The sequence below is a fragment of the Netta rufina genome (assembly GCF_964035555.1).
Source record: "Netta rufina genome assembly, chromosome: 3".
NCBI classification, from domain to species: domain Eukaryota; kingdom Metazoa; phylum Chordata; class Aves; order Anseriformes; family Anatidae; genus Netta; species Netta rufina.
In genome coordinates, this window is record NC_140125.1 from 62,781,114 (window position 1) to 62,803,015 (window position 21,902).

The 21,902-nt window shown below is 41.1% G+C and overlaps 1 protein-coding gene across 2 annotated transcripts in view; it reads left to right on the forward strand.

Moving 5' to 3' along the window:
- ZNF292 (zinc finger protein 292) overlaps window positions 1-21,902 on the forward strand; it is a 57,511-nt gene that overhangs the window by 12,011 nt on the left and 23,598 nt on the right. For both annotated transcript variants that reach the window (XM_084285156.1, XM_084285157.1), the window contains exons 2-4: window positions 16,986-17,140; window positions 18,203-18,281; window positions 20,356-20,491. In XM_084285156.1, the coding sequence (XP_084141282.1) occupies window positions 16,986-17,140; window positions 18,203-18,281; window positions 20,356-20,491 (370 nt within the window). The remainder of the gene's footprint in view (window positions 1-16,985; window positions 17,141-18,202; window positions 18,282-20,355; window positions 20,492-21,902) is intronic.

Sequence of the window (21,902 nt, forward strand, 5' to 3'; positions counted from 1 at the left end):
CGTATACATTATATATAATATATATTTTGTACATAGGGATGTATGAAGGGGTTGAAAACAATGAGAAGGTGAATCATTCATTGCAGGGTAATTGATAAACTTTACTGGATTTCAGGTATATTCTAATTCTCTTTATTACATGAAAATTAATTAGAAGTTAGTTCTTTAGCAGGTACCTTTTCCTGGAAAAGTTATTTTTCTGAACTAACTTACTGTTGCCTTTGAAAATCTCCAGAAGGAGAGCTTTCCTTCAGTATGGGTATACAAATGAGTTACTGCAAGATAAGCATACAGGGCTTGATTTCCTGCTGTTTCTGTGCATCTCCTTTTCCCTTTATGGCAAGGCTTGAGCATAAACCTTAGGTCTGTGTCTTATTTCTGCAGTTCTGCAGCAAGAAAATTGTGCCATTGTAATGCAATGTATTCTTTGTGTTCTGGTGTGATAGACAACGATTCAGCTTTATGTGGTTGTTCTGGAAACTCAGACTGAAGAAAAACGAAGAGGGTGGTGAGGAGAGAATGCTTATTTAAAATGTATATATTGTATATTGCCCGAGGCTTGCAGACGTATGGAATTTTGCAATACTGTTTTACAGATTACCTTTAAAACTGCTCAGAAAACTGCAAGTAGAAAGTGCTTGAGCTAACACCTAACCATATTAGTTCTTGAGAAGTGACAGTCATTTACAGCAGAGCGTGGATACCTACGTGTCTGGGTACAGCAGATACCATACAACATCTCAGTGCCATCACCTGTGTGGTACTTCACACCGAGTACAGAGTGGACTGTTTGTGTTCCAGAAGGAGAAACATTAATAGAGGCAAGGGCATGTAAATGTGTTTATACACTAACACAAGTATTGTCGTGAACATCTGTGTTCAGTAGATGAATGAAAGTAAATGGCTGAAAGAACAGCTTCCAGATAACGTAGCATATCCGTAAAGGCTGCGTGCACCAAAATAGCAGGTGCCTGTATGTTAGCAGTGTGGCTCAGACCAGAGCTTTGTTTTGAAAGTGGTGATCTCAGCAGCCCTGCTTACCATACGTTATTTCACAGCGTGTGGAGCATTCTGGCAGTGTGGAAATTGGCTGCGTTTGGGGTGAAACTAAACCAGGAGCTGTGCCTCAGAAGTGCTTGCAGGCGGTCTAATTCAGCCACTACAAGGTTATCTAGCGACTGGAACCAGCTGAAAGCCAGCCCCGGGTGGGATCTCTGGTGGTGCTGTCGGAGTCCAGTGCTCTCTGACCAGGTTCTTTCAGGTATCCCCTGCATGGACGGTGGGATGCTTAATACCAGGTGTTCTTCTTGGAAGATGTATGATGTTACACAGGGCTTTAATTTAGAAAAGTGATACAGCGGTGCACTGAAATAACTATACAAACACAAGAGAGCAACTGCAGTAGATGGTAGGATCTTAACACAAGTGTGCCCGTTACTGGTCTCTGTGCTTTGCTTTCACAATTTTGGGTGTCTCAGATGCTGGGGAGGAGTGTGGGTTGAAGCAAGCTCAAGCCCACTGCTCTGTTCAGAGCTCTTCTAGTTGTTAAGACGTTATCCTGTGCTTTGGGCTGAGCCATGTATTCTCTCCCCCAACTTGCCACTCTGGCTAACTCAGGGAGACATTAACACTTGCTTAATGAACATAGGAAGATTTATTCAGCCAGTTGGTCCACTCAACTGCTCATAGCTGCTTATCTAAAACCAAGGCCACTCTCCAGTCCCCCTTGTGCTGAGGTAAAATCAGCTTCTTTGCAGCAGCTGTGCTCAGTCACACCCAGCGTTATTCCCTGAGCTGCACGGGCACATCCTCCTTGCCCATCTCTGCAGAGCCTTTTTCTGTCGTAGGGATTTATTGGTCAGTCACATTCCACCCCGAGGGGCTTAGTCAGCCACGGGTGGATGTGTTGTGGTCTCAGCACCAGCTCTTCTGCTGTGTGGATCCGTCTTCATTGCAACGCATCGTGCTGAAGTCGCTGTGAGCTCTTTGTGGACCAGCAGTTACCTGCAAACTCCCATGGTGTGTAGTTTAGAAGTTTTTGCTGCTAACCTGCATTTCTGAATGAGTCTCTCGACTTTGCTGAGTAGTGTTTGGATTCGCTAATTCAGTGCTTAGTAATCTTGGCTTTGCTCTGCTTTTAACTGCAGGATAGAGCAGCTGATGGTGTAAGGATGGGGGTGTAGAGCAGCTGGAATTTTTTGTTTGAAGGAAAAGGTAAAAACATGGAGTGTTGGAACTGCTGCCTTTCAGTGGAGAAGAGGAATAGTAATGAGGAAAAAATTAGATAGTTCTGTACGATGCCTGCAGAAACTGAGAATGAAAATAATTGCCTAAATGCAATCTCGTAGTAAGTGATAGAATTGAGTCTGGCTTCAGCCCTCCCTTCTGGGCACAAGTCAATATCACCACAAGAATTAAAGCAGCATGAGCTGACTCTTCAGCCAAGGACATCTTGACTTTCCAGAGCTGTGCTTTGCTTAACTTTACTGTGAAACAATTCAAAAGCAGCACTCAAAATAAAAATAGTTCATTGGCAACTTAATTTTGAAAGGTTTTGAAAACTAATACTGAGTAAAAATTGGAACTGATGTTCTTCCATCATGTGTTAATCCTAACTGTAATTTAGATAGTACCTGCACAGTAGAAGAGGTGATCATATTTGGTGATGTAATCCTTTATTTTGTAAATGCAGTCTTGTGTTCCATACCTGCTGCAGTTTTGTTCTGTTCTGGATTATATGGCATGATAATACCAAACAGGTAAGAGCTAATACTCTCACAGTGTTTGTGTAGCTACAAAATTAAGATAACAGCGGTAAACAAATTGGTAAACAAATACAGAATAAGTTAACTGGTGTAAGTCTTAATTTCCATAATTAAGCTGGTTTGGAAATGAATTAGAAGTGCAGTTCTCTGACTTGTTGTAAAAACAACCTCTCCGTGCACAGATCTAAATAATGAAGATAAAAACTAATGTTGTTGTCTTCTTGATATGATCTGGTTCTTTATTTAGGCGTATCTGTGAGGGCTGGGTCATGTCAGAGGTTTCCGTTCTGTCTGAAGCTTTTGTGAATGTCTATGGCTTTCTGTGTAATTTTTGTGCTAGGCTTAGAATCCCTTTGCATATAAAGCATGCCAACTGAAAAAGCGAAAGGAGAACAGGCTGTTTGTGTGAGCTTCTGTGTTGGAGGCAACGTGAAATGAAAGGAAAGGTGGATTGCAGTGATGGTGGTAGGGGAAAAATACCTTGATCCAGAGGGTTAATGCATTACAGAGATGTGATAGATAGGCAAAATAATGTAGAGGTGTAGTTTGCTCTTTAAAACTCCTTGAAAATCATCTCAGCCGTAGTACTTGTTTAAATGTCTTCGATATTGAAGTCTCACAGGAAATCTGAGGTAGACTTTGTTTGAATTAGATATTATTTTATTAAGTTTTCTTCAACGTGTGGAACTAGTTCAAGAACTATTCAAATTTCTCCTTGAATATTCCATTTGACTGACATCTCACTTCAGTGGTCTGTCCTCACACAATGTGCACCTTAATGCTTGTTGCATCCCAGTAGTTCCTTAGCTGCCTCTAGCTTCCTTCTCATAGCAGCAAACCCAAATGCATGGGACCCGCAACTGAAGAATGCTTTTAAAAGTATCAACTTCTTCTATTTCTCCCAAGTTGCAAATCATAGGCAAGTTTAAGCACTTCTCAAGACTTCTTATACATGATGAAAGGTTTGTTCTCCATCTTCTGGTAAAACACTGAACAACAAGGAGGAGAGAAAGCAGCTCACAAGAAAGGTGGTCTTCAGCTTTAAGGAGCTGTACATCACTGAGGCTGAGAGTGATGATATTTTGAACAGCTATAAAGATGGTTCTGTTGTTCCTTTAGGTGAACAGAAGAACCTAAGGTTCTGGTGAACTTCAGGTTCTTCGGAAGAACCAGCAAGATACCAGCTTTGTTACCTGAAAAAGTTTTTATCCCACTGTTGGAGGAGACATCAGCAGCTGCCTACTCGATCCGAATGCAGATCAGTTCAGATATAGTTATGTTCCTCGTGTTTTATCACCTAGGTTCAGGGGCTCTGTCAGGAATTAGGCTGTCTTGCAATTTGTAGCACTTGATTACCCATGCTCTGATGCTGTTCAAGGACTTGTCACCTCTGCTTGCACATTGAGAAATTCCCTCTTGAAGAGGGAGGAAAAAATATCCTTAAAAAGAATAGAGAGCGTTTCCTCCTGGTGTACTTATTCCCATAAAGAGAAGTCTTTCTTACAACAGCCATTCAGTGTTTTTCCACTCCTTTGATAAAGGCATTTTATTTCTCACCATGTTGCTTTGCCCCTGATCTAAGCAATTGGTTTGTTGTGTATAATAGCTTTATTTTCATATTGCTGTTCGCATGCTATAGAATAGTTTGAAATATTCTAACTCATTGATCTGTGAAGTACTTGGGGTTTATATGGGTTTCCTGTAGGTGTTGCGCTAATGAATCTATCCGTATTAAAAAGCACCATTCTATTTATTTTTTAAAGAAACATGTTAATCTCATCTTGGAGCAAGCATATAAGCTTGTACATTCAAGAGACTGTTCTTGAAGCTTCTTTATATGATGGCTTAACTGCTGAAATGGAAATTCAATTGCCAGTTTCTTGAGATCTCAAAATGCTGTGGTGTCTACAGAATCATCATATGTGCACTACGATGTTCTCTGTTGTTTGTGCTCAGTTACCCTCCCTGCTTCCTTCTCCGTGCTGTACCTCTGAGATGTAGCAGTGTCTTTCATTTATGGTACTGGTCCTGAATGTAGGAGCTTTCAGTGACCACGTGTACCGTGTAAGAAGTGACTGGCAGAGACTTTGAAGGCTGAGCATGGGCATGTGCCTGTATGTGTGTTTCCAGCACTGGTGAACAATTCATCTCGCAGACCCGTGTAGCAAATGGTTTGTGGTGTTCTTATTCCCTACCCTACAAATAGCACACTTCTGGAAGTGTTACTATAAATAAAATCTTTAGGAGAGTTATTTGGAAGGGACCTACAACGATCATCTGCTCCAGCTGCCCTGTCTGAAATACTGGTCTCTTTTCTTTTGAACCAGAGTTAAACAGCCAATTAGTTGGAGCTCATAACTATTGCACCTAAAGGGAAGTCACCAGAGTGAAACATACATGTAGGAAATACTGTTTCAAAGAGAAGCAGATTTGGGTTTGGGGAATGAAAACTGCCCTAACGTTGCAGACCCTTGGAGTTGGTATTGGGGGTCTTTAATGTACTAACTGGGCTATTTTTTGTTTCTGAATAGTAGGCAGTTCCTTTGTCAGAGAAAAAATACATCAGAGGAGTGACCTAGTCAGACTTCTAAATCCTTACGTTCTGTTAATGATCATCTGCAAGGTACAGAGATGGATGAAAAAGGCAAAAAAAAAATGAAATACTGATACTTGAAGGGGAAGAAATGATTTTTTTTTAAAAAAGAGACACAGTAAATCTCACTTGTCTAAGCTTCAGTAAAATTATTTTTGAAGTGTCAAAACCAAAAAGATGGCAGTTAGTGCTAGAATGAGGACACATAGGATACTGGATATTGGGATACAGCAGGTGATGTTTGTTTTCAGTTGAAGTTTTGGTAGAAGTGTTAAAGCTTGCTTTCAAGACTACATTTTAACTTTGTAATCCAAAAGAGTGGGTTGTCCTGGTAATACAGACTTGGTTGGAATCATCCCTTCCTTTCTCCAGAGGTCAGTATGGCTGCGTTGTCAGTGTTTGTCACATCCAGCAGCAGTCACTTAGGATAGGAAGACTCCAAAAAGACACAACAAGCATTTTCATGGCCTTAGAGCTGCTGTGTCATCTGGCATTGCCTGATTCACCTGGCACATCATTGCATGCTTTAGTAACTTAGAGACTGACAAGCAGGAGGCATCTTAGCCTCCTTATTGTGCATTATGTTCTTAAAAATGCAGCTGCGTCAATTCAAAAGGCAGTTCTTGCTCCATTGAGGTAGTACACATGAAATTTAAGGCCGAGAGGTGGAATAATTGCAGGCAGATAGTAATGTGGAGTTCCTGGAGGCTAGAGTATTAAAGTTACTGAAACTCTTTGTGCATAGTTCAGTAGCTGACCACAGCCAATATATTTCATGACCTGAAAGAAGTAAATACCACAGCCTTTATCCTTCCTCGGTTTGTATGGAAAAAGAAAGTGCCTCGGCTGGTGAGTACGATTTGAGCAGTACTTACATGGAGCAAACAGTTCACAGCACTTCAACTAATATTCCCGCTCACTTTTGCTGTGCGTTTCCAAAAGTCAGTGTCTGCCAATGAATATGAGTTTATAATGAGAGCTAATACAGAAGGCAGCAGTTTCCAACGAATATGTATTTAAATCATATACATATGTGTGGCATGCTCTGTTGCTCTTAAAGCCAGATAATAGTAGCACCACAGTAAGGTGATTTAGCCTTCAAATGAAAAGAATTTTTTCAGGCTTCTGACTGATGGTTTACGCGCTTCTGTATGAGGTGTGTGTGTCTCTGGCACTCAAAGCTAAATAAAGAGGATTGTCTGTTTTTCCCACTATCTGAAATGTAGGATTTTGACAGGAAACTCCTTTTACAAAAAGTACAAAGAAGGATAAAGATTGTGGCAGTTGATGTTTTTGAACTAACTCTAAGGCAAAAATAATTGAGATTTTTTTCAAAGCAGTCTTGTGAACTCAAAGCCTTACAAAGGCAAACTTCAGAGGTTCAAATACAGAAGGAAAATCATGGATATGTTGCTTCCCATCTTCCTGTGCACTTTAATTTCTACTCCCTAAGTTGTAATCTTCTAGGGAGGAAAAAGAATCTCACAGGTCAACGTTTTGTATTGTTTCACTAAATCAAGAGAAATGAAAATTTATCGGAGTGGTTTGAATGTATCAGTATAGGTACACAGTTGGATTAAAAATGGAGAAATGAAGCAGGTGCAAGAAAGATACAAAACCAGAATGGGCCTGTACAGTGCAACGAGAATTAATTCTTTGGTGTTTGTATCTAGGCTTGTTGCTTTGCAAATAATGCCTGAGAGCGTCGCTCAGGATAGCATGCGGTTTCTGTACGACTGTCGCTGGTCTTCAGCCCAGCTGCACAGTCACACGCTGAGGTGGGAGAAGGATATGGAAGGAAATTAGAAAATTAATTCAGAAGACTCCTAAAAGAAAACAAAAGGAGAGCTTTAACTTTGTGGCCAGTGAAATTCTATGGCCAGTAGTTTAATTACTGGTCTTATTCAATTCATTAATTAGGTATATGAAGCATACCTAACATACTACAGAAACGTCTGTGGCCAGTTCTTAATTTTCATTCAATTTCAGAGCAAATTCTGGTCGCTAATTTCAGAAAGCATACAGTGTACAGTCTGCAAGGCAGTTACCATGAAACTCACTGCCTGTTAGTTGGTATTAGTGTTCTTCAGAGAAGAAATCAGATATATCTGTCCATGTTGTCCTACTGATTTCATGCAGTAGTTAGAGTCTTAAGACAACGCTTTCCTCCAAAGAAATAATTCTGCATTCTTTGCTTTGTGCTAGCACAAGCACTTGAGTCTACACGCTGAATGTATTTGGGGAGCTGATAGGAATTAAATCTTGTTCTGTTTCTCGCTGATTAAGGATTAGCTCTGGTCACAGATTTCCTCAAGGTCCAAACAACCCTTACCCTATAAATGGTATTTAAGAGATGATAACGAGTGAATGTTAGGAAAGTAAAGGGCTGCATACAGTGCAAGTAAAGCTTGCTAGTGCTAGTAAGCACAGAATCGCTGCTTGTTTCAATTGACAGTAGTGTCAGTGATGCTGAGAAAAACTGTTCCTTCTCTGTTTGTATTAACTTATGTAAAGCTGTTCTTCTAGCAGTGAACTGCATGTGGAGCAGGGAAAGAATGAAGATGTTCCCATGCCCTTAAACTGGAGGACACGGAGACAGGGCAGAGAACTGGGGTCACCTGTGCTCTGTGTAACTCGGTCTGTACTGGGAGCTGGCCATGGTGGTGGTGATTTTTGGTGGTCTGTTTTTGTGTTCAACCCCTGAGAGTTGGAAACCAAGTGAGGAGGACTGTGATGTTCCCCTATGCAAGAAACTGGATTTATTGGCTTAGACCTATACCCTGTACCCCTTCCCACTACTTCTTGGGTTTTCTGTTTTTGAAATCATGATGACACCGCAGAACAAGAGAGGGGCAATGAGCTCATTGAATTCAAAGCGTTGCCTCAAGGACCTTGATCAGTACGGGTGTTTTGTGGGGAAGGGTGGCTTGTATGCCATTTGAAGAGTTAAATAGCCATCACTGTATCAGCTAACATCAGGAAAAAAATCAAAGAACTAGAAATGATTTTCTTTTAAACAGAAGCCAAGACGTTGTGGGCTTACAGCCCACAGATCAGGTTCCAGAGTTAATTTTGTGGGCTGGATCCTTGTATTGAGACCTGGATTTACATATATTTTTGTGTACATACATGTTAAAAATTAGATCTGTTCTACTGATGCCTATGTCTTGTTATATACTTCTCTGAGATACACTGTTTTATGTAATCCTAAGTCTTTTCCAAGTCTAGAGCTTCAAGAAAAGATGAGCGGTGGCAAAACAAATATTTTCAGGACTTGCTAATCCTTAAATCAAGGTATTCTTTATTATAAACTGTAAGTGCTGTAATGTTAGAAGTCCCGTGAAGCTGGAAAGTTATCAAGATACCCAAAGTCTGGGTGGCTTTTGAGTTGGACAGTCGACCAAAAGTTTTTGTTCAAGTATGAAGTGCTGCAACATCAGAAATTAAGCACTAAATAGTCACATTTTAAAATGGCGCGTACCCAATGTTCGTTCAATTGCCAGCTGAATAGTGTAAAAAATCAAAACTGCTGTAAGTTTTGTGGTGCTGATACTTCTTACATCTGGAAGATTTATTCCTGTACTGAGCTACTTGCTGGTCCCACTGACAGGTGGAGAAACATTGTTTGTTTAAAAACTTAATTATGGATGAGTTTTGATTTGAGTGGATTCAAAGTTAAAGTTTGTGAGCTTGGCTTACGTACATCACAGACCTGCTAGGTGTCTGTGTGTCCGTGAACACCCTAGGGTGTCACACCCACCTTATCTTAATCATTTTTATAATTATGTAACGTTACTTGCCTTAGCTACTTAGATAACATGTGGATACGATGGGGTTTGTGTTTATAAGTGGAGGTGTTAACCACTGGATCCCGTGGTGGTGTCTATAGGTTTGGCCATGCACATAAAAGAAGCAGGATTCCTTACTTTTATTGTTTTGGGGTTTAAATTGCTTCCTGCCACATCGAGGGCAAGCACAACGGTCATACCTGAGAGAGGAGGAGCGCTGGCAAAGCAGCTTGAAGATGAAGTGTGAATTTTTTTGCTTGCATTCATATAACACTTTGCAAGAATTCCCTAAGTCGCATGACTCCAGAACATACCAATTGGATAGGAGTCCATGAGAGAGTTTAGAACTTGAAATTTCTCTTATGCTCTTATTATAGATACTTTATCCCTACAGTCTCCACCACCAATAAACATCTCAAGTCCTCTTCTTCACCCACCGAAGTAGTATGCACTGTTTCAAATAATAAATGGTTCCCTGTTTAGCTTGGCTTCTTCCTTATTGCTGAACTTAGCTTCTTACATACCACAGAGTATGTATTTTGCTGTATAAAATGTTCAGATGCCAAGTAGTGTAGTTTTGAGCTTTGCTCACGTGGTACGTTAGCCAGAAATGTTCAGATGTGGTTGTCTTGATCTGTCAGAGTAATTGGTACTGTGAGATTTGGAGAAGGAGTGGAGTTTGCTTGTAGGGGAGCTCTAAGACTCGAGTCTTTGAGTTATTACAGAAATGCTTTACAGAAAACACAGTTTATGACTTCTAAGAAATTAGAATCGTTTCCAAGATAGATTTACTTAGACTTTCTGTGGTTGTTTAAGCTCATTTGTAAAATTAATTTATTTTCAGGTAACAAACAAATTTGCCTGGCTTGAGAATAGCAGAATTATTGTAGTCCCAAATGAAGAAAAATGTAACTGAAAGGCAACTTGTCTTAATATGATCACCTGCATGTGTATTTGCATGTGTGTGGATTTAGGTACACACTGATGGAAGAGAGAAACTTCTTTACCCTTGAAGTGTTGCTAGAGGTTGTTCCCCTGCCCCATCCAGTTCAGTATTTGGGTACGTGAAGGAGAATTCACCTGGCCTTGCCGTTCCTAAAGGAGACATCAATACCGAGTACTCAGGAGTCACTGCTGCAGTGCCTTAGGTTCCCTGCTCAAGCTGCTGCATCTCTGGCATCGCTGCTGGCGATCTTTGGTGCCATCCAGCTCTTGGCACCTTCTTGTACCAAGCCCCACGTGGATCAGCTTTCTGCCCAGCAGTGGGACCTGGCAGGCCGTGACCACGCGCTTACAGCTGCAGCATGCTTCATTCTAATTCGCTCACGATCAGGCTGACAACACAAGCTGTGAATGAATAAAGCTTGCCCTATTTCTTGAATCAGCCCCTTCTGATGCTTCTTGTGAAGATGGCCTTGGTTTTGGATCAGCCAGTGACTGACACGTACTGGAGGAGAGGTCAGTGGTGGTGCGCCAGCTAAGGGTGAGCCCTGCCGTGGTGGGAAGGTGTCTGGGGCATCTCAGGGAGTGCTGCTGTCACCCTTCAGCCTGGCTGTTTGCTCGGACTTGTTGCTGGTGCTCTTTTTCCAGCAAGGATGTGCTGGTGTCCCCTCTGGTTCGTCCCCTGGGCTTGGGCAGGTATGGAGGCAGCAGCTCCAGGCACGTTCCTGCATACCAGGGCAAGCTTGCCTTTACTCAGCTGTCTACAAGGGGAAAGAATCCGAGCTGAGGAGCTGAAGAAACATGTAGGTGTGGACTGCACACGTGGAACTGCAGTTAATAGCAAATAATCCCTTCCTTTTGTATGGGACGGATTTTTCCCACAGCTGCAGTACTGTAGGGCTGCTCTCAGCAGAGGAGGTTGCCCAGTGTGACGTTTGGAAGTAGAAACAAACACATCCTCTGGTAGGTGCATTGCTACTGCAAGCATTTGTGTAAGCGCTCTGATAAAGGTTGGAAAAGATAAAAATGTATTGTCTGAACGTTACCCGTGGCTAAATATTTTCCACAGCTTAAATCACAGATAGGACATTTCTGTTTTTGTTTTTTTTTTTTAATTGCACAAATTGAAATGCTTCCATTTTTTGAGCATTCTCGTGTGTACGCTGCAGCTGAAATAAAATGCAGTTTGGGTCTCACAGAGGAACAAAACTTCGCTGCTGTGCTCTGAATACAGCACTTGGCTTGATTAACAAGCATGTCCTGACTAGGGAGATAAATAACTTAATGAGGCCCAGGGCTGGGGGTAAAATTCTTTCTTTTTATGGTCGTAAACGGAACACAACAATGATTCATTAGCAAAGCAGAATGTATTTGATTTTCTTTGTACAGTGGCAGTGCTGTATAGTCTGGGGACATCCAGACAAGGAAATCTGTCATCCTGAAGAATACTTTTGAAGGGCGTGGTGGGCGTAAGTGCTTAATATAGTTCATGTAATGGCTTGGAAGTGGTGATCTATATACGTGAGATACAAATAACACTATTTAATGCTGAAATCAGTGTCGCTATGTTAGAGTGCAAGCCTCCCTGCTCGCTTTATGCAGTGTGTGTGCGTCTGCACTTGCTACTTTTAAAGAACAGTAACAGTAGTAACAGATGGCCAATATGCCAAATAATTTTTGAAACTTGCCAATTTGTTGATGAAGTCTACTTCTAATTTGGTTGATTACTTATAAACCTCATTTTTTCAAAATAAAACTTTACTTCAATTTATTAAGCTGCACTTGGACTGGAATAGTGTTGGTAGGGCTTTCGTAGGTTCTGCAAGTGCTTCAGTGATTCCTCCTCAGTCCAGTTTTCTGGTGTTAATGACTATGTGATAATTCTGTGAAGTTCCTAATTACCTGGGAGAATCCCAGCTGGGCTCTGTCATAATAGGCCTGCGGTCTTAAATACCCTCTCTGACTAAGATCAGACTGCGATAGTGCCTACTGGAGATCTGTCAGCATCCTGATTACCTACAAGCTCTCCCTTTCCTGCCCCATGAAACTTGAGATCTGATCTGGTTGTTACAGGGCTGTCTGTGTGGTCACTTTTCACAGCTTGCTTCGGTTTCTGTCTACCAGCACAATTAATTTCTTCTTCGAGGTGTTGCTGTCTCTTCGCAGCAGCTGGCCAGAATTCTCTCCAGTCGTGCTTCTCAGATGACCAGTTGCTTAAGTTACATCTCCCTGCTTCCTCACTCCCTTTCTTCTTTCCTGTGTCAAAGCCTGTGTTAATCTTGGTGCTTGCTGTGGGCTTCTGAAGATGCAGTTGGCCAAGTTGGCTGTAAAGGGTTTAAACTATCAGCTGAATAAAAGTAAAGGGCAGTGGTACAACAACCTGCTACTGCTGTGATCTGATATGGTGATTACCACCAAGTTGTATTTTTTTGTTGTTGTTTACTCTAAGTCAAAACAAAGGAGAAATAGCTTGTTTCAAATTAATCAAAATGGAATGTAATTCATGACAACATTAGCTTTAATAATTCATCCCTAATTATGAAGCTGCCTCACTGTTTCAGCGAGGTTGCATTCGGTGCTAATGCAGGCAAGTTTCCTGGCTAATTTAAGAATCCATGTGAACAGTAAGCAGTGCTGAATGCTTTATTACCATGTTTGTTCCTCACTTACAATGTCACCAACAACTTTCACATTTTCACCAGAGAGGAAGATTCACTTCTTTCAAAAAAGTATAGAATTAGTTAAGCCATATTGTTCATTTTTAATGCAAAGTGCTTGCGTGTTTTTTCTAGTGCAAAAATGTCATCGCTGAGTGCTTAAAAGGAGAAGTTTATTCCTTTTCAAAAAGGATTACACAGTTAACGCTTTTTCTAAATTTTGTGCGTTGTATGCTATAGTGTAATACTCTGTGAAAGATACTGCATTGATTTCTCTGATGTGTTCTTAAGAAAGAAACAGGTTCACGAGAAAACATTTTCTTCTGCAAGACTGTGGCATTCAAATAAAGCTTCAGATCCAGTTCATTCTTTTAATGTGAATGCTTCTATCAACTCAATTAGGTGGATGTGTTGTTGTGCATACTGTCCAAACAGTTGCTCCTTGACCCAAAAAGTGAATGATGCAAAAGATATTCTTACAGTTCTTGTTCTTCAGGTTTGCAATTTTACCACTGGCATCCTTAAACGTGTCACCTAGGATAAATCAGTAATAGAAATCACAGTACGTCTGGCTGCATGAGTATTTGGGAAGAGGGAGACTCTTTGCTGGAGTTTCTTAGAAGATGCAGGTGGAGATCAGTAACGAGCGGTGTTCCTTGGGGTTCAGTATTGGGGCTGATGCTATTTAACATCTTTGTTGGTGACACAGACAGTGGGATCAAGTGCACCCTTACCAAGCTTGCCGATGACACCAAGCCGTGTGGTGTGGCCAACACGCAGCAGGGAAGGGCTGCCATCCTGAGGGACCTGGACAGGCCTGAGAGGTGGGCCTGTGCGAACCTCATGAGGTTCAACGAGGCCAAGTGCAAGGTCCTGCACCTGGGCCAGGGCAATCCCAAGCACAAATACAGGCTGGGCAGGGAATGGATTGAGAGCAGCTCTGAGGAGCAGGACCTGGGGGTGTTGGTTGTTGAGAAGTTTGAAGCTGGCAGTGTGTGCTTGCAGCCCAGAAAGCCAGCTGTATCCTGGGCTGCACCAAAAGCAGGTGGCCAGCAGGTCAAGGGAGGTGATTCTCCCCCTCTGCTCTGCTCTTGTGAGACTACCTGGAGCCTTGCATTCAGCTCTGGGGCCCCAGCACAAGAAGGAGAGATTTAGTGTAGCTAAAAGGAAGAAATTGTTTACTCAAAGGGTGGTGAGGCCCTGGCACAGGTTGCCCAGAGAAGCTGTGGATGGTTGCAGCACCCATCCTGTGGATCCCAGGAGGCTGAATGCCTCCAAGGACGTGCAGGCTTCCTGGCCTTGAACAGGCTGCCTGGGGCTGTGAGCACCCGGTCAAGTGGGAGGTGTCCCTGCCCACTGCAGAGGGCTGGAAGTAAATGATTTTCAGATCCCTTCCAACCCAAACTGTTCTGTGATTTTCTGATTCCTTGAAGCTGACTTCTTATGATCTTGTTGTTCTAGTACATTGATCAGATTTGCCAAATGATGCAGGAATAGACATTTGCTAGCACTGGTGGCTTGTTTATCCTGTCCTCCTCTGCTGCTGCCTCTTCCTTGCTTCTGCTGTGTTTTGCTCTCCCTTGATTGCTCTGCCATGGGCTGTGGTGCCTTTTAGCTGCTGTTGTAAGAGGATCAGATTATTTGCTATCGTAAAGCAGACAATATTCTGGTAGCATCCAGGGTTCCAGCAGGGAGCACTAGGTGCTGCAGAAGCTATCTTCTGCTGCAGCAGAAGGTAGAGTGTGTGACTTCTCCTAAAGGTGGCTTTGTATTGAGGCTTCCTTTTAAGATAAAATCAGTTTCAATGAAGCTGTTTGCCAAAAAATGCATGTTTTTCTCTGTTATCCTTGACGGGAATACCCTGGGTCTATGTTTTGTCTGGGCTCTAACCAGGCTTTGGTACAATGACTGCAAATAACCACATTAAACAGGGTGGGTTTTTTGATTGAATTTAATACAGATAAAGTTTTTATGGAGAGAGCTTGTTTTGGATACCACCAAATAAGAATTTTAAGCATGTTCTGAATAGTACCGCTAGCTAACTGAGGGCAGATGTATAACGTAGACAAGGCAATACTGAATGTAACTCATGCTCAATTTAGTAGAGTCGAAGACTAGAATAAACCTAGTTTTCTTTTGTCTTGTCTTTTAAAGTGATGGACTTGTCTTTCCTGAAGAATTAATGTTCTGCTCTCTTCTAACACGTAACGCCAGAGTCAGCCTGCTCGAAGTTGGATTTTATAGTTTGAATTGCATCATATCCCAGGCATAAAGAGTTCATTAAGATTGTTATATTTGCATGCTAAAATCAAAATGTAATATTTGCACATTTCAAATTAGCTGAGAAACACTTGGTTCTGGTTTTTACTCGGGTGTATGGGAGGTTCTTTAGCAGAAGAGGTTTGAGGGCCCCAGAGGGCTCTGACAGGATTGATTTTCTTTGCCAGAAAAAACCTTGTCAGAGTTGAACCAATATTGTCTAGAAAAGCTTTAATTACAGGTGACCTTAATTAAAAAAAAAAAGGGAAAGCATGAATTTTGGTAAATGGCCTTGATGGTAGGAGCTATGTAAAATGCTTTCACATCGGCAAACTTTATTTCTTTCTACACTGAACCAGCTGGTTCTGCAGATGGGGGGACAGCAGCAGATGGGTTTTTTTACCTGACATCAGCAATGCCTTGAACTTTGTCTCCCAGTCTCCTTATAAACCGTGAAATAGTCCGCTCACCCAGGCAATATAACGAGGTGGCTGAACTGTGGGTCTCCAAGACTTGTAATTAGTAGTACGAAGTCCAGATGGCAGCAGGCTACTTGTGGCGTCCTGTCAAGGCTCAACACTGGTGAAAATCCTGTCCCGCTGACTTACTGGTGAACTGGCTGAGGGGACAGAGCACGCTGTCAGCAGGCTTGCAGGTGATACCGACTAGGTGGAAGCACTCAGTACGCTACAGGTCAAGGATATTGTTCGAGAGGGACCTCAGCAGCCTGGAGGAATTGCTGATGCAGAGCCCTGCGTGCAGGAGGGAACAGCCCAGCCCTGTGCTTCTGCAGCCTGGGGAGCAGTTCTCTGGGACAGCCCCAGAGAACTGGTGCACAGAAAGCTGAACAGCCAGCGGTGTGCCCGCACAGCAGTGCTGCTGCACCCTGAGCTGTGTTAACAGCACCGCAGCCAGCACGCTGAGGGAAATAATCCCTTTATGTTTATGGGACTGCATCTGGGTACTGGCGGGGAAGAATCACAGTAAATGTCAGTCCTACACAGGAAGAGGTTGCCCGCAGAAGCTGTAAGATGTCTGTCCTTCAGGATACTCACAGATCCATTGGATGTTACTCCAGACATCTTAACTCTAATAGCTTTGCTTTGATCAGGTTGTTAGACAACCTGAATTGTGATTTTTCTACCTGTTACACCCCCAAGAAGCATACAGCAACATTGATCATCTTACTACATCAGTTGGCAACATGCAACAGCGTAGGAATTGGCTTGCAGTCAGATGGCACTGCCTGAGGCTTACCTAATTCAACTTAACGTGTGTCTGAAACAAATGGAAGCCTTTTGTACTTCTGGTGGTGGTAGCTATTCCATCTCTTGCAGTTTGGTATGCATCACTGTAATTAGTTTTATTTCTAAGTCATCCTGTGTAGGTATTCACATGGCAAATAGGAAAACAGCTTTTTGACTGAGTTTCAGGTGTATATGCTGTCTTTAAAATGCTTAGTTCCTAAAAAGCAATATCCTGAAAATACCTATATTAACAAAATGGCAATAGAGAGGAAAATTAAAACTTACCAAAAATGTAGAAGTTATTTACTTGCTTTAGAAGCTGAACTGTAGAGATGAGTGTCTTTAAAAAAAAAAAAAACAAAAAAACTTCAGTCCATCAATTGTGAATATTGAAGAGGGTGGGACAGGAGTATCTTTGTTCCCAGGCGTGCTCTTTGGGCTTCATATTTGGACAAAAATGAATGTAAACTGAATTACACAGTGATACAACTGGGGGAAGTGTCAGCCATAATATTACTGGATTATCAGAGAACGATTTTTAGGGGGTGTGGGGGTTAAGTTTCAATCTTTAATGAAACAACACATTTTAAGCAAAAAGTATGTTTTGAGAACATGTAATTCATATTAAGGAGATGGATAACCCTTCTTGATGGTTACTTTTTATTAGGGAGGAGTATAAAATTAAAAACCTGTAATTGCTCCTGAATTTTGTGTTTGTTTCTCTTCCTAAACAGACTTTGCTGGAATATGCAGAAAAATGGAAAACATCAGAAGATCCTCTGCCCCTCTTAGAGGTGTATACAGTGGCTATCCGAAGCTATGTCAAAGCACGACCTTATCTTACCTCCGAGTGTGAAAATGTAGCCTTTGTGCTTGAACGTTTAGCACTGTGAGTATTTTTTTCAGTTACTAATACCAACCTGTATAGCATTAACTTTTTGCTTCCTAAATACTCTCAGTTCAGTTTGCAATCTATAAAAAAATCTAAATAGGTTGGTGGTGTGGGTTAAGCCTGTTGGACAGCTAAGCACCACACAGTTACTTGCTGACTTCCCCCACACACACACACTCCCAATGTAACAGGAGAAGAAGAAAAGAATAAAAGCAAGAAAACTTGTGTGCCAAGATAATTGTTTAATAAGCAAAGGAAAAGCTGAATGGGAGAAAGAAAACAGAAGAAATCAAGGGATGTAAAGGCAGTCGCTACTTCCCCCTGGTAGACTGATGCCTGGACAGTTCCTCAGCAAAAGACAACTAGCTTACGTAAATCTCCTTTTTTTCCTATTGTATTGCTGAGCATGACATTATATGGCATGGAACACTCCATCTGCCTGGCAGTGTCCCCTCTCAACCTTGTGCACACCCCCTGGTCTCTTCATGGGAGGCAGAGTGAGAAACAGAGAGGGCCTTGATGCTGTGCAAACATTGTTGAGCAATAGTTAAAACATGGCTGTGTTATCAGCACTGTTTTGGTCACAGCTCTTAAAACACAGCACCATACAAGCAGCTATGAAGAAAATTAACTCTATCCCAGCCAGCATAATAATAGTTGCAAAAACATTCCTCATGGTGAATGGTGTATCTGAGAAAGAATGTCTTTGGTTGTTAGCAATGGAGCTGTCTTCAGAGGGACTCCCCTGATGTAGGAAAAGCCAGCATCTCTAGCTTGAAGCATTTTTGTCGCTACTGATCCACCTGCAGTCTGAAAATGCATCAATTTACCAAGGTTATTACAGGGTTGGACTTCAGTGACAAATCCATTGTTTTGTTGGAATTAGTTGTTTTTAGAAAACCTGCTTTTATAGGTTCTGCAAGAGTACGCAGGACTTTCTCTTTATATGTTCAGACAAAAATAATTTTGTGACTTCGACATTTTGTATGATCAACAATTCTTTATTTTAGTATCCATTTAAAAAAGATGCCTCAAATAATATTTACATTTGCATTCCAGAAGCTGTATTGAACTTTTACTGTGTCTGCCTCTTGATTTACCTGAAACTAAATGGGAAGAATTTCAGGCTTTTGTACAGGTGAGTTTGGGTCATGAAATAACATTATGTAATATGGCTGAAGACTTGTTTCCTGTTGGATGATAAAGATCAAGCCCTTCAGCTATAAATTCAATGTACTCCAAAGCAATTGCTGTCAATCATATCACTTCTCTATGTCATAGTTCACGTAGCAGCTTTGGAAAAAAAATATTTTTAGATGCTTCAAAGGAAGTCATGTTTTAAAAGCTGCTTGTCTCTCAACACTGTTAGAAATTGAATGTTGTGGAAGTTATTATTTTTTTTTTATTTTTTTTTTTTTTACTGTTTGCTGTTGTTCATTTGAGGTTTATTTTATGAATGAAAGATGCTTCAGGATTTTTAGATCTTCCACAGGGCAGTAGTTGGTTAATGATTAGAGCTCTGCTTTCAGAGAAGGGCGTTGAAGCAAGTTCTGCTTTTTTGTCGACTGGAAGCTAGTAAATGTTATTCCAATTTTCAAGAAAGGCAAGAAAGATGACCCTGGTAATTATAGGCCTGTCAGTCTCACTTTGGTGCCTGGCAAAATTATGGGAAAGATTATTCTGGGAGTTATTGCAAAATACTTGAACAACACGGAATTCATCAGTTAAAGACAATATGGGTTCATGAAGGGAAAGTCATGCCTTACTATCTTACTATCCCACTTAGTGGGCAAAGGGAAGGCAGTGGACATGGATTTGGGGGGATTTTAGCAAAGCTTCTGATACTGTCTCTCACGGTATCCTTTTAGATAAAATGTCCAAAATACAGCTAAACATGCACGCAGTATCATGGGTGAACAATTAGCTTATGGGTAGGGCTCACAGAGTTGTAGTAAATGGGGTAAGATCAGACTTGCAGACAGTCACTGTGTTCTCCAGGGCTCAGTTTTAGAGCCAGTACTCATCAGTACTGGCTGATGTCACTATCAGTGACCTGGACGCTGGGTTTGAGTGCCTAAATTAGGAGGTACTGAATTAGGAAGAGTTGTTAATTCTCTTGAGGGTAAAGAAGCCTTAGAGTGACATCTTGATAGGTAAGAGCACTGGGCAATAACAAATTGTATGAAAATTGCCAAGAACAAATACCAGATGCTGCACCAGAGGTGGTGTGCAATCCTGGATGTGTACATGTAGGTTGGGGTACAAGTGGCTTGATTGCAGCCCTGCAGAGAGGGGTTCGGGGGTTTTGTGGCTCCTTTCCAACTCAAGGTATTCTGCAATTTGCTGGAAATATGGGGGCTGGGAGATGTAAGGAGAATGAAATAATGACAGTGAAAAAGATGAGATACGGTTACCACAGGATTCTCAGCCTAAATAATGCAGAAAAAATCAAAGCGATTTTCAGAACAATTCTTTTTACTAGCATCTGCCTAATGTAAATTAATTCTTAAGAGCTGTGCTTGAGCCAGGAAGCTCTGTAGCTTTCTGATCGGGTTTTAAGTAAAAGAAAAATGAAGAGCTTGAAATGAGCCCTTCATTCTAGGACCAGTGTTAGTTGCGCATTTCTATTTAATCCATGGAGTATTTAGACTATTTACTTTGCTCCCAAACACAACTCTGGTTCCAGAATCAATCCTGCTATCTAAGTGAAGTAAAAGGTATTTTGGTTGGATTTAGGAATTCAGTCTGCCTTGTATAGAACCATTGTGAGTGAAGTCTTACAGCTTAAGACTTTGCCTTTGCAAAAATACTTTGTTCAGTGTGCCCAGTGCATAAAAACAGTCAAGTGCTGAAGAGTTGAGGCAGCTGATGCCACACAAAGATGTGGGCAAGAGATTTCTCAACCTCCGTTTTCAAAAGGGGGGCATATTTCAAAAGTTAGTTTCAGAAATGTAAGTAGCATCTCTAGTTGATAAATGACAGTGTGAGTTTGGGATGCTCCATCTCTTTGGTTTTCTGCCTAAATCTTAGGAGACGGAGGCAGAAGTAACACTGATAGGATAAATGTTAAGATAGTTTTGATATACATTCAAGTCTTTATCTGGTAGGTGGGTGGATGTTTTGTTATCAGCATAAGGTATAAAGAAATATTAAAGACATGTTCTTAACTTTTTTTTTTAACAACATTTCATTTTGTAAAATGTATCCTTCAGGTGGCTCATAAAAATTTGATGGAAAATGGCAGCCGGGAACTGCATATTTTAACTACACTTACTCAAGAGAAGGGAGTGTGGAAGAACCCAATATTGTGTGGCATTCTTTCCCAGGAACAGTTGGATCCAGATAAAGGTAAAATTCAAAATGATTAGAAAAAAATATGCCTCGTTATTATAATACTCTGGAATATTATTTTGTTAAATTAATCTTCAACATAGCTTGTGATAATTTATAAGCTTTTTAAATAAAATGCACTTGTATGACTCTCTGAATTATTAAAACAGTATGTTCCTAAGAATGTACGAATAATTTCATGTTAGTAATTTGCATAAAATGTAATAATAGATGGGTATCTCTTGCCATTTTCTTTATAACTTACGTGAAAGGGAGGTTGCATATAGGTTATTCTGTGATGGGATTAGTTCAGTATTGGTATTCAAAAACTATTTTACATAAAATATATTTAAAATGGGTGGTATTTACTGAGCTATGAAATGCAAAGTGGGATAGCACTGAAAATTAATTTACAGCACAGTTCTGAGATTGGCTCCCAGCAGTTGAAAAGGGAAAGGTATAGGAACAGTGTTAGGTGTACGATGATATTTTCCCAATGTTTTATTTCAGGTGCCAGAGATTTGCAATTCAGAGTTGGTATCCTTGTGTTAATGAGTCTTGGCTGATTGGTTTGATTCTTTGAGGCTGCCTAATTGGTTTAGAATCTGTATGAACTGGCATACAGAAGTGTCTGTGGCAGAGTTGCACAGTTCTCACATCAAGTAAAGCAGTTCCTCTTACTGTCAGCCTCCTTTTAGCCCGACACCTGCTTATTTTGTGTGGTATTCTCTACTGACAAAAAAGAAAAAAAGTGAACTGTTACTCAGATCTTTTAATGAATGCATCCTTTCAGTAAGACATGATTCATTAGACTGCTATCATATCCCTATGCTTCTGTTTCTCCTGTAGTTTCTTCAGTCTTTCACACTGTCTTCCAGTTCTACTGTCCCATTTCTAAATGAGATGAGTCAACATGTATATGTAGTGAATTCCTGCTTCGTTCTGTGTTCCTATCATGTTATTTCCTAACTTTAGACTTGCTTTTTGCTTGAGATACAGGAGACCAGTTTTTTCTTAAAACTGAATGGTTTAGTACCACTTTGTTTCTTGAGTATTTAATTTACAGTATTAGATTTTTTCCCTTACACACAGACTATTTTTCTGCATGTAAGGTTGTTATTGTGTTTTTTACCCTACAAAAATCACTTTAGTGTTTTATTAACATTTGAATGTTGATAGAACAAGTTGTTAGAACTAGTCCAGAGAAGGACCACAAGGATGGTCAAGGGGCCTGGAGTACCTCTCCTGTGAAGAGAGGCTGAAGGAGTTGAGGTTGTTAGGCCTGGTGAAGAAAAGGCTTTGGGGAGAGGCCTTATAGTGGCCTTCCAGTATCTAGAGGGGGCCTACAGGAAGGCTGGGGAGGGACTCTTCATCAAAAAGTGTAGTGATAGAACAAGGGGGAATGGCTTTAAACTAAAAGAGGTGAGAT